Genomic DNA, 14,315 nt, shown 5'->3' on the forward strand with positions numbered 1-14,315 from the left:
GCACAAGGACACAGTCACTAAGACTGAGGTCAGGTAAACGTATTCTTAAATTACCTCTTTGGCAAGTATTCTCTAACAGCACAGACCATATATATATTCCCTTTGAACATTACCAAATTGGATAACGTTTTAATTGAAATGGCATCAAAATATTCAGATATAAGTACCTCAAAATGGCAACCTATAATTTTACTGACATAAATAGACTATAAAGCCGTTCAATCAACCATTACTATATGGGGTGAAGGCATGATCTCTTGGCAATAACTTTACAGTATTTATTTATAAATTTAACTGAATTTGAAGTAACAACTGCTTCCCATCACAATTTATGCCCTTTCTCATAGCACTTTCGTCTCAAATGATTTGACTACCATCTATCGACCTTCTACACTAATCATGGAAAAGGAAATGGAAGATGATTGGTGGAATTTACAGTATATAGATACGTCACTTCCGTTTCTCTTTCTCTTTTACCGTGAGGTACAGAACTCCATACGGCGTTGTCTCGTGGTGAGATAACAATTTTATATTTTCTTGAGGTGAAAGTTGCGGAGACCAATATTAACGCCTTGTTACGAACTATAATGGAATTGTGTCTGAATGTTTCCCATATCCGTATAAATACAACCGCTGTAAATAGCGAATTACATGTTAGACAGCTAGGCCAGAAGCCATGTAGCTACTACTAACCTTAGCACTAGTAGCTAGTTAGCCATGCGTGCTCGTGAAATCCATTGAAGAAGTTGGATACTAATAACTGAAGTAGCCAACATCCATAAATTAAGTTAGACTAGTTTCACACATGTAATGTAATGCTCATTTGCAATATTGTATTTATTGATATAAATTGGTCAGCAATATTGCATCTAATTGGGGTTAGTGGAGTAAACTTGCTGCTTACAACACCACTTTTTTATTTAACCTTTAACTTGGCAAGTCAGTTAAGAACTAATTATTATTTACAATGACGGCCTACCAGGGAACAGTGGGTTTACTGCCTTGTTCAGGGGCCCCTTATCGGCTCAGGGATAAGATCCAGCAACCTTTCACTGGCCCAACTCTCTAACCACTTACCTGCCGCCCCTCTTCCCCACATGCTCATGCCGATCATCACTCAGAGATCAGATGTCATTCATAAGGAACTGCAACAATATTTTGATTTAATAATTGTAAATTCTGTATTTAGAAACGGATGCCAAGTCCCTGTTGCAAGTGCCTGTATAAGTACACTAAATAATTATAAGCATTGCAGCTTTGACAGTTTGTTCAGCACACAATTAAAGCCTGACACAGTCTGATGTCTGTGTTCAGGTGTCGGAAGTGTGCCAGAGTGATCCGGCCGGGTTTTCGCTAACATCAGTAGGGCTGCTGCCCCATGACTGGAGTTTGATAGTGACCTGAGCCACAAGGACCCCTCAGTTCCAAATGCAACCATTCTCTGCTTCCCTACCTTTGTGCAACATCTCACCTGGCTTTTTTTCCCCTGCAGCTTTTCCACATAACTCGTAACTTAGGAAAAGTGGTCACGATGTCCGGAGGTCTGGATGTGCTGCAGATGAAGGAGGAGGATGTGCTCAAGTTCCTGGCAGCCGGGACCCACCTGGGAGGTACCAACATGGACTTCCAGATGGAGCACTACACGTACAAGAGAAAGAGTGATGGTGAGTGGAGGAATATGAGATCCCTGGTTATTTGTCACTTTATGATCTGAAGACTTTCTGAACTCGTACATATTTTGACTGGGGAGGATGTGAATGCATTTCTTCCAGCCCTGCATTATCATACGTAATTCAACTATTTGTGGTCTTGACATGATACACTGAATCAGGTGCTGGGCTGGAACAATAGTCTGCACACAAGTTTATAGGATCAGAGTTGGGAGACCTCTGAAATACACATTCCCCTTCTAAAAGCACTTGCGTTGTCCGGTCAGTGACTGGGTGAGTTGTCGTTGGAAGGAAATAGTAAAACCATCACTGTGGGTGAGATGGCAGTCTGAAACCGTAACTGACCTATCTCAATCAGTGATGGAACATCTCTTCCTAATATTGAATGTTTTTCTCTCGCTCAAACACTTATCCAGTAAAAAATGAGCTCAATGTGGGTGAAACACCAGTCCTCAGTCAGTTTTAACCGGTACAGTCTTTTTCTTCATTGATTGTCCTGAGAAAGGCTAGCATGTGTATAGACATTATGGCTGTATGCATGTCGGGAATCAACATGTAAATAATGTATCTGGTTGTCCCATCAGGTGTATACATTATCAACCTGAAGAAGACATGGGAGAAGCTGCTGCTGGCTGCTCGTGCCATCGTGGCCATTGAGAACCCAGCTGATGTCTGCGTCATCTCCTCCAGGAACACTGGACAGGTGAGACCCCCACTGCTAGCTCACCTGACATGAGGGCCCAGAGTTTCTCCTGGGTTATATTCAGGAGATGCAAAATGGAAGTCAACGGTCGAAAGAGGAGAGGTACTATCTATACTATATTATTTACTGGTGTGCCCTAATGAACATTACTTTGGTCAGCTCAGTTGGCCTGATGTAATTGTGGGTGACTAGCTAAACGGCACACAATTAAAGCCTGGCACTGTGATGTCTGTGTTCAGGTGTCGGAAGTGTGCCAGAGTGATCCGGCCGGGTTTTCGCTAACATCAGTAGGGCTGCTGCCCAATGACTGGAGTTTGATAGTGACCTGAGCCACACCCAAAACATACTAAATTACTGTTAAGTTATATTCTTGACTGGGTCACCTGCCAATCCACTAACTCCACTCCCCGTTTTCCTCCAACCAGAGGGCTGTGCTGAAGTTTGCATCCGCCACCGGCGCCACCACCTTCCACGGTCGTTTTACCCCCGGAACCTTCACCAATCAGATCCAGGCTGCTTTCCGTGAGCCCCGCCTCCTGATCGTGACAGACCCCCGTGCCGACCACCAACCCCTGACTGAGGCCTCCTACGTCAACATCCCCACTATCGCCATGTGCAACACTGACTCTCCCCTGAGATACGTGGACATCGCCATCCCCTGCAACAACAAGGTACAGACAGGCCATAGACTACAGATGTATGTTCTCGTGGTCTTACATTTTTATATGACTTGAACAGCCTATCATATCAGTTTTGGCCCCAATGGTGTTTCCTCAGTGAAAGAGTAGATGGTAACTTCCGCTGATATCTTGGTCAACTGATGGAAATATGCAGCACACAATTAAAGCCTGACACGGTCTGATGTCTGTGTTCAGGTGTCGGAAGTGTGCCAGAGTGATCTGGCCGGGTTTTCGCTAACATCAGTAGGGCTACTGCCCCATGACTGGAGTTTGATAGTGACCTGAGCCACAACCATGACTCTTACTACCTAGGGCGTTTCTTTTCTACTTCCTCGTCAGTAGTTGAAGATGCCCTCCCATGTAGTCATGTTTTTTCTGGGTATCAGTTTATCCACTAACAAATTCTACTAGTTTAGATTGATCAATTCTGTTGGTGGCCTTCGTGCCTCTGTATGACTGACTGTTGCCGGTGCATATAATCGTCATTGACTTAGTATACAACCCTAGGTCTAACTGACTGTTGTATGATGTGTTCCAGGGCCACCACTCCGTTGGTCTGATGTGGTGGATGCTGTCCAGGGAGGTGCTGCGGATGAGGGGCACCATCTCCAGGGAACACCCCTGGGAGGTCATGCCTGATCTCTACTTCTACAGAGATCCAGAGGAGGTAACTGACATACTGGGACACTATGGTTCACGCACTGTTTATACCAGGGGTTTTCAAATCTGACTGGAGAGCTGTGTGTTTGGGGCTTTTGTTCTTGCCTTGCACTAATTGTTTGATACAACTTAACTAATCATGGGCCTCTGTCTGGACCACGATTAATTGAATTAGATGTGTTGGTGCTGGACTGGAACAAAAGCCTGCTCACCATGTAGCTATTCAGGAATGGAGTTTGGAGACCTCGAATGCACATTCCCCTTCTAAAAAGCACTTGCGTTGTCCGGTCAGTGACTGGGTGAGTTGTCGTTGGAAGGGAATAGTAAAACCATCACTGTGGGTGAGATGGCAGTCTGAAACCGTAACTGACCTATCTCAATCAGTGATGGAACAACTTGAAGCAAAATATGCTTCTGGTGTGGTGTTGGCTTGTTGTATGCTTGCGCTAAGAATCTATATGCCTGCTTACCTGAGCGCTCTCGCAAATTGTGACGTCGCATCCCTAACTTCTAACCTCTTCGTCCCGTTCCAGATTGAGAAGGAGGAGCAGGCCGCGGCCGAGAAGGCTGTTGGCAAGGACGAGTTCCAGGGCGAGTGGACCGCCCCCACGGCCGACTTTGCCCAGCCCGAGGTGGCCGACTGGTCCGAGGGAGTGGCAGTGCCCTCTGTGCCCATCCAGCAGTTCCCTGCTGGCATTGAGGGTAAGAGCTTCACCGAGGGTAAGTGATGAATACACAGGAGTGGAGGCCACAAATGCAAAGGTGGATGGAGTAGCACATTTAGACAATCACAAAACAAAATGGCTACCAAAATGGCTACATTTGACTCAAACTTTGTTTAATTCTCCTTTTCAGCCGCTGCACCTTCCAAGGCCCCAGCTGCAGCTGAAGGCTTTGCTGGTAAGATCTACTGAAAGTACATTAGTATTGCCCCTTTTTTGCCCATCTAGGACCTAAAATGTCCTATATGACCAACACAGAGGGGTAGAATAGTTACATTTACATTTACATTTAAGTCATTTAGCAGACGCTCTTATCCAGAGCGACTTACAAATTGGTGCATTCAGTAGTTCTCTCATAAACCTGTAGTGAAGCCTCAAATCCTCACTGTGGATCCTGTCGGGAGAAACACAATTTGTCTGTACAATAAATGGTTTGATTGTATTCTCTCACACGCATGATTGTCTTCCAACAGAGGATTGGAGTGCCCAGCCCGCCACAGAGGATTGGTCCGCTGCCCCCACCGCCCAGGCTACTGAGTGGGGTGGTGCCTCCGCTGATTGGTCCTAAGTGGTCTCAATCAAGAGTCAAAAGCTGTGCTTTAAACAGTGACTGTCAATAAACTTGGCTTATTGTTTTTAAACTTGTCTCTTTTTCTTGTGATGAGGCCAATTACAAATACATGGGTTTATTATATTGGGTTTTCACATTAAATTCTATGTCAATCTGTCATCTACTCTTGTGGTGTCTTCAGTTTGGCCTTCAACACAACCACGGAGTCACAATGTATACAAATAAATCAGAAATCCATTAAAATATTATAGTGACTGTTCAGTTTACAATTGATATTTAAAGATAGAATCCTTGCTGCATCCATTTTTGGACTTGAACGATGAAGACCCATTTTGTTTCTTGAATATAATTTATGCACATTTGTGGCCTGTTGGAGGTCATTTTGCAGGGCTCTGGCAGTGCACCTCCTTGCACAAAGGCGGAGGTAGCGGTCCTGCTGCTGGGTTGTTGCCCTCCTCCACATCTCCTGATGTACTGGCCTGTCTCCTGGTAGCACCTCCATGCTCTGGACACTACGCTGACAGACACAGCAAACCTTTTTGCCACAGCTCGCATTGATGTGCCATCCTGGATGAACTGCACTACCTGAGCCACTTGTGTGGGTTGTAGACTCCGTCTCATGCTACCACTAGAGTGAAAGCACCGCCAGCATTCAAAAGTGACCAAAACATCAGCCAGGAAGCATAGGAACTGAGAAGTGGTGTGTGGTCACCACCTGCCGAACCATTCCTTTTTTGGGGGTGTCTTACTAATTGCCTATAATTTCCACCTTTTGTCTATTCCATTTGCACAACAGCATGTGAAATTTATTGTCAGTGTTGCTTCCTAAGTGGACAGTTTGATTTCACAGAAGTGTGATTGACTTGGAATTACATTGTGTTGTTTAAGTGTTCCCTTTATTTTTTTGAGCAGTGTATATATATATAGCAGGCTTTGGCAACACCTGATTGATGTCACACTTTTGCCCCAGCGAACACACGAGACACCAATCAACACTTAAAAATGCAATTAGTTTGAATCAGGTGTTTTTGATAGGGGTGGGGGGGAAAGTGTGACACCAATCAGGCCCAGGCCAGTTATTAGGCTGCATTTAAATGACATTAACAGCAGCTATTTCCACTTTGCAGGCGCCTTTATCAAGACTGATTTCACGTTATTATGCCTACCCAATGAATGTCAAAGCACAGTAGTTTCTGGGTGAAAATAGTATCACCCCAGATGGGACTCGAACCCACAATCCCTGGCTTAGGAGGCCAGTGCCTTATCCATTAGGCCACTGGGGCTGTTCCAAAGATATGTGACGAAACCACTTGATTTCAATGTTACGTGGGCGGCAGTTTTTTTTGATGACAATGTAACTATCAAATTTGCATTTCAACATCTGATCCTGACGTGAAGAGGATGAACACCGTTGCTAGGCAACACAAGCGTAATCCCCACACGGCAAGGAAATCACAGTCAGATGTTTCATTAGCTAGTGGCTAACGTTAGCTAGCTTGATGCTCTTCGTTCACCTTACTTATTCATGCTATCCTTTGATAACAATTTTAGACAGCGAATAGGTGTCTTTTCTTTTCGTGTCTGTTGGTTTACTGTTAGCTAGCCAGCCAGCTAAACTAATTCTAGCTATAAAAATGATAATAGTGCTAACGTGTAGCTAATTTACCACTAACGTTACCAAGTGTTGTTATCTAACGTTAGCTAAAATCAATTTCTCCAAACTGAACAGTGACATTATGCAAGAGTAACTGCTGTGCCGTCATGGTAAGTCTTACAAGTTAGCCTACAAGTTGAGTAACATACTAACGTCAGTTAGTTAGCTAAAAGTCTTGCTATGTAGTTAACGTTAGCTAGTTAGCTTTCTAGATAAATCATTGTCGCTTGCCAGCTACCGAAGTCTATTTCACCTATCTGTGATATGTGACGAGGTTCATTTTAAAGTAATGGCAGGTAGCTAGTTTGACATAGGATAACTGCTATAGCTGCACTACGTCTATTAAAACATGACTGTCTCACATCTTACCAAATGTGCAAATATTGTTTGATTCCCGCTTTAGTAAACCAATTGCCAGCTGTCATGTCCACAATAAGGATTCTCTTCCTTGTCACATCCATCCAGATCCTGTCCCGGGTGAAGCCAGCAGTAGGTGGAGATTCTGCAGCTAGCGTCAGTGAGAAGAAGAAGAAAAACAAAGCCAAGAAGAGTCCTCGCCTGGAGGAATACCTCAACCAGAGAGACTACCTTGGGGCACAAACTCTGTTAGAGGTAGCCAGATAGAAACTCATGTAGCTAACTGTCATGTGCAATCAGCAAATTAATGATGAGCAACTCTGTAATAAATGTGACACAAGATATGATGTGATCTATAAAAGTCCTGTGTCCTCTCAACATTCTCCTTCCTCATTCTTGACGCGTTATATCTATAAGGTCTTTCTGTTTCCTTATTACAGTTGCATAGGTGTGTGAGAACGAGCGAGTGAGAGCACTGTGTCCTACTGTTGTGTTGCTTTGTCTTCCAGTTTCAGCGAGATGTTGGAGAAAAAGAGGAGCATGCAGACCTTTGGATTGGCTACTGTGCCTTTCACTTGGGTGATTACAAGAGAGCAATGGAGGTCGGTGTGTGTGTTTGTTCAGTCAAATTCATTCTTGTCTGGAAAAAAAGCAATTTTTACAATGCTCTATTTGACACATATGTCTATTATTTCCATGACAGGAGTACAGGGCCTTGACACTCCGGTTAGAAGAACCAGGGGAGGTGTGGGTGTATCTGGCCTGCACTCAGTTTTTCCTGGGGCTCTACAGAGAGGCAGAGGAGGCTGCAAACAAAGGTGAGTATTAAGATAACATGTTTTGTAAATGTTCTGTTTTTCATCCTTCTGTTTCTATTTCTTGCCCTTGTCGATAAGGTATTCCCCCTTTTTCCCTGTAGCTCCAAAGTGTGCACTTCAGAATCGCCTGCTCTTCCACCTGGCTCATAAGGTCAGAACTGTTCCCTTTCTGTATTCTTTAGTATGTTTATGTGTGTTTCTCATCACTCTTTCTTTTTTGTTTCTGTACAGTTGCTTGTGCTGAGCGATTTAGAGCTTTTTGAGGTCGGTTCGGTTTCGGTTAGATTATTGATTTTCGATTTCAACACTTTTCTAGACATTACATGCACTATTCATTATGTGGGTTTTAATGCTGTAAGAACATAGAATAAAACAATTAGTATAAGTCCCATGATGATAGTGACTGCCCATTACTGTTTATCACTTATTAACCATCATTTATTCACATTACTTTAATAAAATATTTCAGTTGTTGTGTATATTACATTTGTTTTAGGCCTATTTGATGACTGTATTATTTAATTCCAAGTCATCGTCTCATCACTATAGAGCTGCTACCTATGCTGTCTGACAAACTATTTTAGTAGTTCTTCAAAGTAATTAAGGCATACTTTTATGACTGCTGAATTCCAATTATCAATCATAGATCACGTATTTTCAGGTAGAGATATGTCACGAAGCAACTGCTCTCTATCCCTCTCGATCACACGTTCTTCTGTCTCTTCTCTCTGTCTCAGACCAGACAAGTAGGCACGCAATGGATTATGGTCATTGTAGTTAATTACCACGTTTTCTGTGCTAAACTATGTTGAATATTGGCCTTTTGGAAACTACAACCCCTTACTACATCGTACAGTTTGTGCTTGATATGATTTATCTCTAGAGAAACTGTGCATTGAGCACAAAATGTAATTAAAATAATTGAACCGACATCGGTCAATTAGTTGTTTAAAGACTGAAAAAAACATTTCAGTTAATCGCTCAGCTCTAACAGTTGCATAAAATCATGTTTTACACAATTCCCAAGTCTCAATACTTATACTGAACAAAAATATAGACTCAACATGCAACAATTTGAAAGATTTTACTGAGTTATAGTTCGTATCAGGAAATCAGTCAATTGAAATAAATTAATTTGGCCCTAACATGACTAGGAATACAGATACCGCAAAAAAAGAAGGTAGGGGCGTGGATCAGAAAACTAGTCAGTATCTGGTGTGACTGCCATTTGCCTCATGCAACGTGACACATCTCCTTCGCATAGAGTTGATTGTGATTGTGGAATGTTGTCCCACTCCTCTTCAATGGCTGTGTGAAGTTGCTGGATATGGGCGAGAACTGGAACACGCTGTCGTACATGTCGATCCAGTGCATCACAAACATGCTCATTAGGTAACATATCTGGTGAGTATGCGGGCCATGGAAGAACTGGGACATTTTCAGCTTCCAGAAATTGTGTACAGATCCTTGCGACATGGGTCAACGCATTATCATGCTGAAACATGAGGTGATGGCGGCGGATGAATGGCACGACAATGGGCCTCAGGATCTCGTCACGTTATCTCTGTGCATTAAAATTGCCATCGATAAAATGCAATTGTGTTCGTTGTCCGTAGCTTATGCCTGCCCATACCATAACCCCACCGCCACCATGGGGCACTCTGTTCACAACATTGACATCAGCAAACCACTCGCCCACATAACAGTTGTGAGGCCGTTTGGACATCAAATTCTCTAAAATTGTTGGAGGTGGCTTATGGTAGAGAAATGAACATTCAATTCTCTGGCAACAGCTCGCCAATTACACACTCCATCAATTACATGCTCCCTCAAACACTTTAGACATCTGTGGCATTGTGTTGTGTGACAAAACTGCACATTTCAGAGTGGACTTTGATTGTCTCCAGCACAAGGTGTACCTGTGTAATGATCATGCTGTTTAATCAGCTTCTTGATAAGCCACACCTGTCAGGTGGGTGGATTGTGTTGGCAAAGGAGAAATGCTCACTAACAGGGATGTAAACAAATTTGCACAACATTTGAGCGAAATTAGCTATTTGTGCGTATGGAACATTTCTGGGATCTTTTATTTCAGCTCATGAAACATTGGACCAATACTTTACATGTTAATATTTTTGTTCAGTGTACTTTTTTCTTTCTTTGTAATGAAACTGTATGCTACTGAAGGTAGTGTAATAACAAACCAATAGACAAACCAACCATTCCTTTCCTCTCTGTTCCCAGTTCAACGATGAGAAGAAGCTGATGGGTTTCCACCAGAACCTGGAGGATGTGACTGAGGACCAGCTGAGCCTGGCCTCCATCCACTACATGAGATCACACTACCAGGAGGCCATCGACATCTACAAACGCATCCTGCTACAGAATAGGTACTTATGCTGGGCCATTCTCCCATGTCCCTTCATCAAAATCACTGATAGGCAAGAGCATAGTCCCACAAATCCCTCAAATGCCAGATTACAGTGGTCCCACTAGTACCAATGGGTATTGTGGATTGTCTGAATGAGTCAGTGTCAATTTTACTGTAAATTCTTATATCTATATACAGTAAACATACTATAAGCCATATATTTAGGATGAAGTATTAGAAAATTGGCTTATAGTATGTCCTTCCAATTTTCTAATACTTCATCCTAAATATATGGCTTATAGTATGTTTACTGTATATAGATATAAGAATTTACAGTAAAATTGACACTGACTCATTCAGACAATCCACAATACCCATTGGTACTAGTGGGACCACTGTAATCTGGCATATGAGGGATTTGTGGGACTATGCTTTCCTTGTGTTGAGACAAGAAGATGGAGGGAGGCTATAGTTATTTTGCAGTGGACGAAGATGCATTGGAGAAAGTGGAGAAAGGTGCATTATATTGGACGGTGCAGTCAAAAAGCAAGAGAGAAAGATGCACAAGGACTTCTATTCAAGAACGCAGTGTGAGCTATAGGACTAGCTATTGGATGTTTTACCATATTTACCGATTTTCTTTTAACCAGAGATTTCCTGGCTCTTAACGTGTACGTAGCGCTGTGCTACTACAAGTTGGACTACTATGATGTTTCCCAAGAGGTGTTGGCTGTGTATCTGCAGAGTATTCCTGAATCCACCATCGCTCTCAACCTCAAGGCCTGCAACCACTTCAGGCTGTACAACGGCAAGGCAGCTGAGGTAAAGCAACTCCGTATGCGTCGACGGTCAAAACAGACCGCCGTGCATCTACACGCGTTTGCCTAACAACCACAGTCGATGTTTATGCCTACACTTGTCATTGTACAGCAATAAATAATGTGGTTCAATTTGTTCTTTTCTCTCTCAGGCTGAGTTAAAAAACCTCATAGACATCTCCTCCTGCTCCTTTGAGTTTGCTAAGGAGCTTATCCGGCATAACCTGGTAACCCATTCCACCACCTCTGTTGTGTGACTGTGTTTGCATGACAGTGACCCCATGCTCTATAACCTTTGACCTCTATCACCCCAGGTGGTGTTTCGTGGTGGGGAGGGGGCGTTGCAGGTGCTGCCCCCGTTGATTGATGTCATCTCTGAGGCTCGGTTGAACCTGGTCATCTACTACCTCAGACAAGGTGGGCCTTAGCCACTGGTGATTGTCTTTGAATCCTAATCCTAACATTGAAACGTTGAATGGCTCTTTTATCATCAATAATGTGCATCTTTATGTTTCAGATGATGTTCAAGAGGCTTACACCCTCATAAAAGACTTGGAGCCAACCACACCACAGGTAGTAATAGTTTCACATTATCAGGTGTCATAAGCAGAGGAAGTCTTGTTGTTTAAAGACTAAAGCCTTAATAGCGTACATGCAGTGTCTTAACAAAATCTATTTCTTTAAGGAGTACATTTTGAAAGGAGTGGTGAATGCCGCTTTGGGTCAAGAAATTGGATCGGTGAGTAAGTGTTTGACAAACTACCCGAAAACCTCCTAGGACCACACAGTAGAAATGTCTGAGTAGATTAGGAATGTCTTACAAGCCTGGTGAAGTAGATCATCACTGAAATCTGACTGACTGACTGTCTCTATTCCCTCCTCCTCGTCCCTGCCTGTATCTCTGCTGCAGAGGGATCACCTGAAGATTGCTCAACAGTTCTTCCAGCTGGTCGGAGGCTCAGCCAGTGAATGCGGTAATGTGAATGAATGAATCTAAAGCGATTCAACCAAGAAGCTAGGAGTTAGCTTGTGTGTGTGTGTGTTAGCATGTGTGTGTGTGTATATCTGCGTTGAAGTGAGCATGTGCGTCTTTGTCTCACTGTCTGTATCTCGCTCTCCTCAGACACGATACCTGGAAGACAGTGTATGGCTTCCTGTTTCTTCCTTCTGAGGCAGTTTGAAGACGTTCTCATCTACCTCAACTCAGTCAAGGTTTGCATGGCCCAAAACATGTAGCATACAGACCAATAAGACAGTACACCACATAGGCATGTTTGCACACACATAATCACTTTCTTTTTCTTTTTGCATTTGAGTGCTTGACATATTTATGGATTGGTGTGGAATTAACATGTATACTTGGGGAAAGGAGGCGAGCATTATTTCTGTTTGTTTATTTTTGGTTTGTCATTAACAGAGTTACTTCTATACCGAGGATACGTTCAATTTTAACTATGCCCAGGCCAAAGCTGCCTTGGGCAACTACAAAGAAGCAGAGGAGGTACATACTGTCAAAATAGAAAAATTCATTACTGCTTGCATGAGTAGTGTTTTGAATCAGTTCAAAGTTCATGTTGTAACATTCTTTTATATTGGACTCAGATATTTCTGCTGATCCAGGGTGAGAAGATGAAGACTGACTATGTATACCTGAGCTGGCTGACTCGCTGCTGTATGTATCCAGTCTGAAATAGATCTATTTATTGTCAATACATCTTCAATACCTATACCTTTACATCAATACGATATCTACATACATGATCTAAGAAACAAAATATATTACGAATTCATTTAAATACATATATTATCTAAATAGTGTTGTCTCTCCTCTCGCTCAGTCATCATGAACCAGAAAGGCCAGCTAGCCTGGGAGCTGTATCTGAAGATGGGGGCTTCACCAGACTCCTTCAGCCTCCTACAACTCATTGCCAATGACTGCTATCAGGTGAGGCTCACTACTATTCTCTCTACTAACTTAGTTTCCAGGCTAACCACAAGTCAGCAATGGCCTAATCTCCCGCACCAGACTTCCTCCACAATAGACTGGGGACGAGATTAGCAAAGGCCAAGCTTTCTCAATATTCAATGCAATTAAATGTTGCTCTGTCTGTCTGCTTTCAGATGGGTCAGTTCTACTGGGCAGCCAAAGCGTTCGATACTCTGGAGAAACTGGATCCCGACTCCAACTACTGGGAGGGCAAGAGAGGGGCTTGTGTCGGAATCTTCCAGCTCATACTGGCAGGCAGAGAGCCAAAGTAAGTATTGGCTAAGTTTCTTAGTCTTTAGTCCAATTTTGATACCAACACATGTCTGTGTTAAAGATTTGTCCCCTACACAGTCACCAACACATCAAATATGAAAATCTTGTCCTCCACAGAGATGTTTTGGCACATCATTTTTGTGCCTTGAGTAATTTACATTGCACGGTAAAGTGTGACTTTTGTGATTCAAGCTCTTTCATTTTAACTTTATTGACAACCGTTATGGTAATGTTATGAAAATATTGCCATTGTGTAATATGACATGTTCCTAACTTCCCATCACTAATAACCATTGTCTGTGGTTCCACAGGGAAACCCTGAAGGAGGTGCTGCCCCTGTTGAGGAGCACACAGAACCCCCAGGTGGAGTACATTATCAGAGCTCTGAGGAAATGGGCCAAAGACAACAGGGTTCCTCTGACATAGCAATGTCATACATAACGTGCTTAACTCACATAATACACTTACTACATGTTGTTATTACATTATATATGTGGTTTACATGTGCATTTTTTATCAGGCTCTTTTACTAGTGAAAATCTATAAAATAACCTGTTCTCATGAGCCATGCACAATGTGTATTGATGCGCTTTATTGTACGTGTCACAGTATTTATATCATGAAATACATGTTTTATTTGCAATGTATATAATTCTGTACAATCTTGCCAATCAATTGTATTGAAATGTGTATTTTGTATTACTCAAATGATGCTGATACAAGTATTAAACAGTATTCTCTTTATAAACGGTTGTTGACCTTTTTCTCTGTTTGTTCTATATGCATTCACTAGTTCTGTCATGATGTCGTTTTCTTTTTATTGTGGCCATACTGACACAAATACTGTAGGCATACATTTGAATTAAATAGTACATGTACTGTCTTTTGAAGTCCAAAATGCCCTATTGCTAATCAGCTTCTTCCTCATCTAAATTAAAGGAAGCAGTGTCTCTACAAAATAACTGAACACAAAACCCATACATTTCAACAGGTGTCCACCAATGTTTGCTTGTGTTGCGTCATAGGTAACT

At 42.5% G+C, this 14,315-nt stretch overlaps 2 protein-coding genes and 2 non-coding genes across 5 annotated transcripts; 3 read left to right on the forward strand and 1 right to left on the reverse strand.

Moving 5' to 3' along the window:
* The first annotated feature begins 399 nt into the window (after nt 1-399).
* LOC129836316 (40S ribosomal protein SA-like) lies at nt 400-5,076 on the forward strand. Its single transcript, XM_055902335.1, has 8 exons — nt 400-513; nt 1,493-1,664; nt 2,255-2,373; nt 2,799-3,044; nt 3,592-3,720; nt 4,247-4,433; nt 4,569-4,613; nt 4,909-5,076. Exons 1-8 carry the CDS (start codon nt 400-402, stop codon nt 5,001-5,003), a joined length of 1,107 nt encoding a protein of 368 aa, XP_055758310.1. The 3' UTR covers nt 5,004-5,076.
* LOC129851663 (small nucleolar RNA SNORA62/SNORA6 family) lies at nt 2,570-2,711 on the forward strand. The gene has a single exon (XR_008759030.1). It is a non-coding gene; the product is annotated as a small nucleolar RNA SNORA62/SNORA6 family (small nucleolar RNA).
* Nucleotides 5,077-6,216: 1,140 nt separating the features above from the next.
* Nucleotides 6,217-6,289, reverse strand: trnar-ccu (transfer RNA arginine (anticodon CCU)). The gene has a single exon. It is a non-coding gene; the product is annotated as a tRNA-Arg (tRNA).
* Nucleotides 6,257-14,032, forward strand: LOC129836314 (intraflagellar transport protein 56-like). 2 transcript variants are annotated; one of them, XM_055902311.1, is made up of 20 exons: nt 6,257-6,449; nt 6,736-6,770; nt 7,126-7,272; nt 7,527-7,619; nt 7,721-7,835; nt 7,937-7,986; nt 10,080-10,225; nt 10,857-11,028; nt 11,177-11,251; nt 11,339-11,441; nt 11,542-11,597; nt 11,710-11,763; nt 11,935-11,998; nt 12,148-12,236; nt 12,442-12,525; nt 12,627-12,696; nt 12,863-12,969; nt 13,146-13,279; nt 13,402-13,450; nt 13,596-14,032. In XM_055902311.1, exons 2-20 carry the CDS (start codon nt 6,768-6,770, stop codon nt 13,815-13,817), a joined length of 1,833 nt encoding a protein of 610 aa, XP_055758286.1. In that variant the 5' UTR covers nt 6,257-6,449; nt 6,736-6,767; the 3' UTR covers nt 13,818-14,032. The 2 variants fall into 2 exon arrangements, with proteins under 2 accessions (XP_055758286.1, XP_055758297.1); XM_055902322.1 differs by lacking the exon at nt 13,402-13,450 and having other exon boundaries at nt 6,260-6,770; nt 13,596-13,800.
* Nucleotides 14,033-14,315: the final 283 nt, after the last annotated feature.

This window comes from Salvelinus fontinalis, chromosome 3, assembly GCF_029448725.1.
Source record: "Salvelinus fontinalis isolate EN_2023a chromosome 3, ASM2944872v1, whole genome shotgun sequence".
NCBI lineage: Eukaryota > Metazoa > Chordata > Actinopteri > Salmoniformes > Salmonidae > Salvelinus > Salvelinus fontinalis.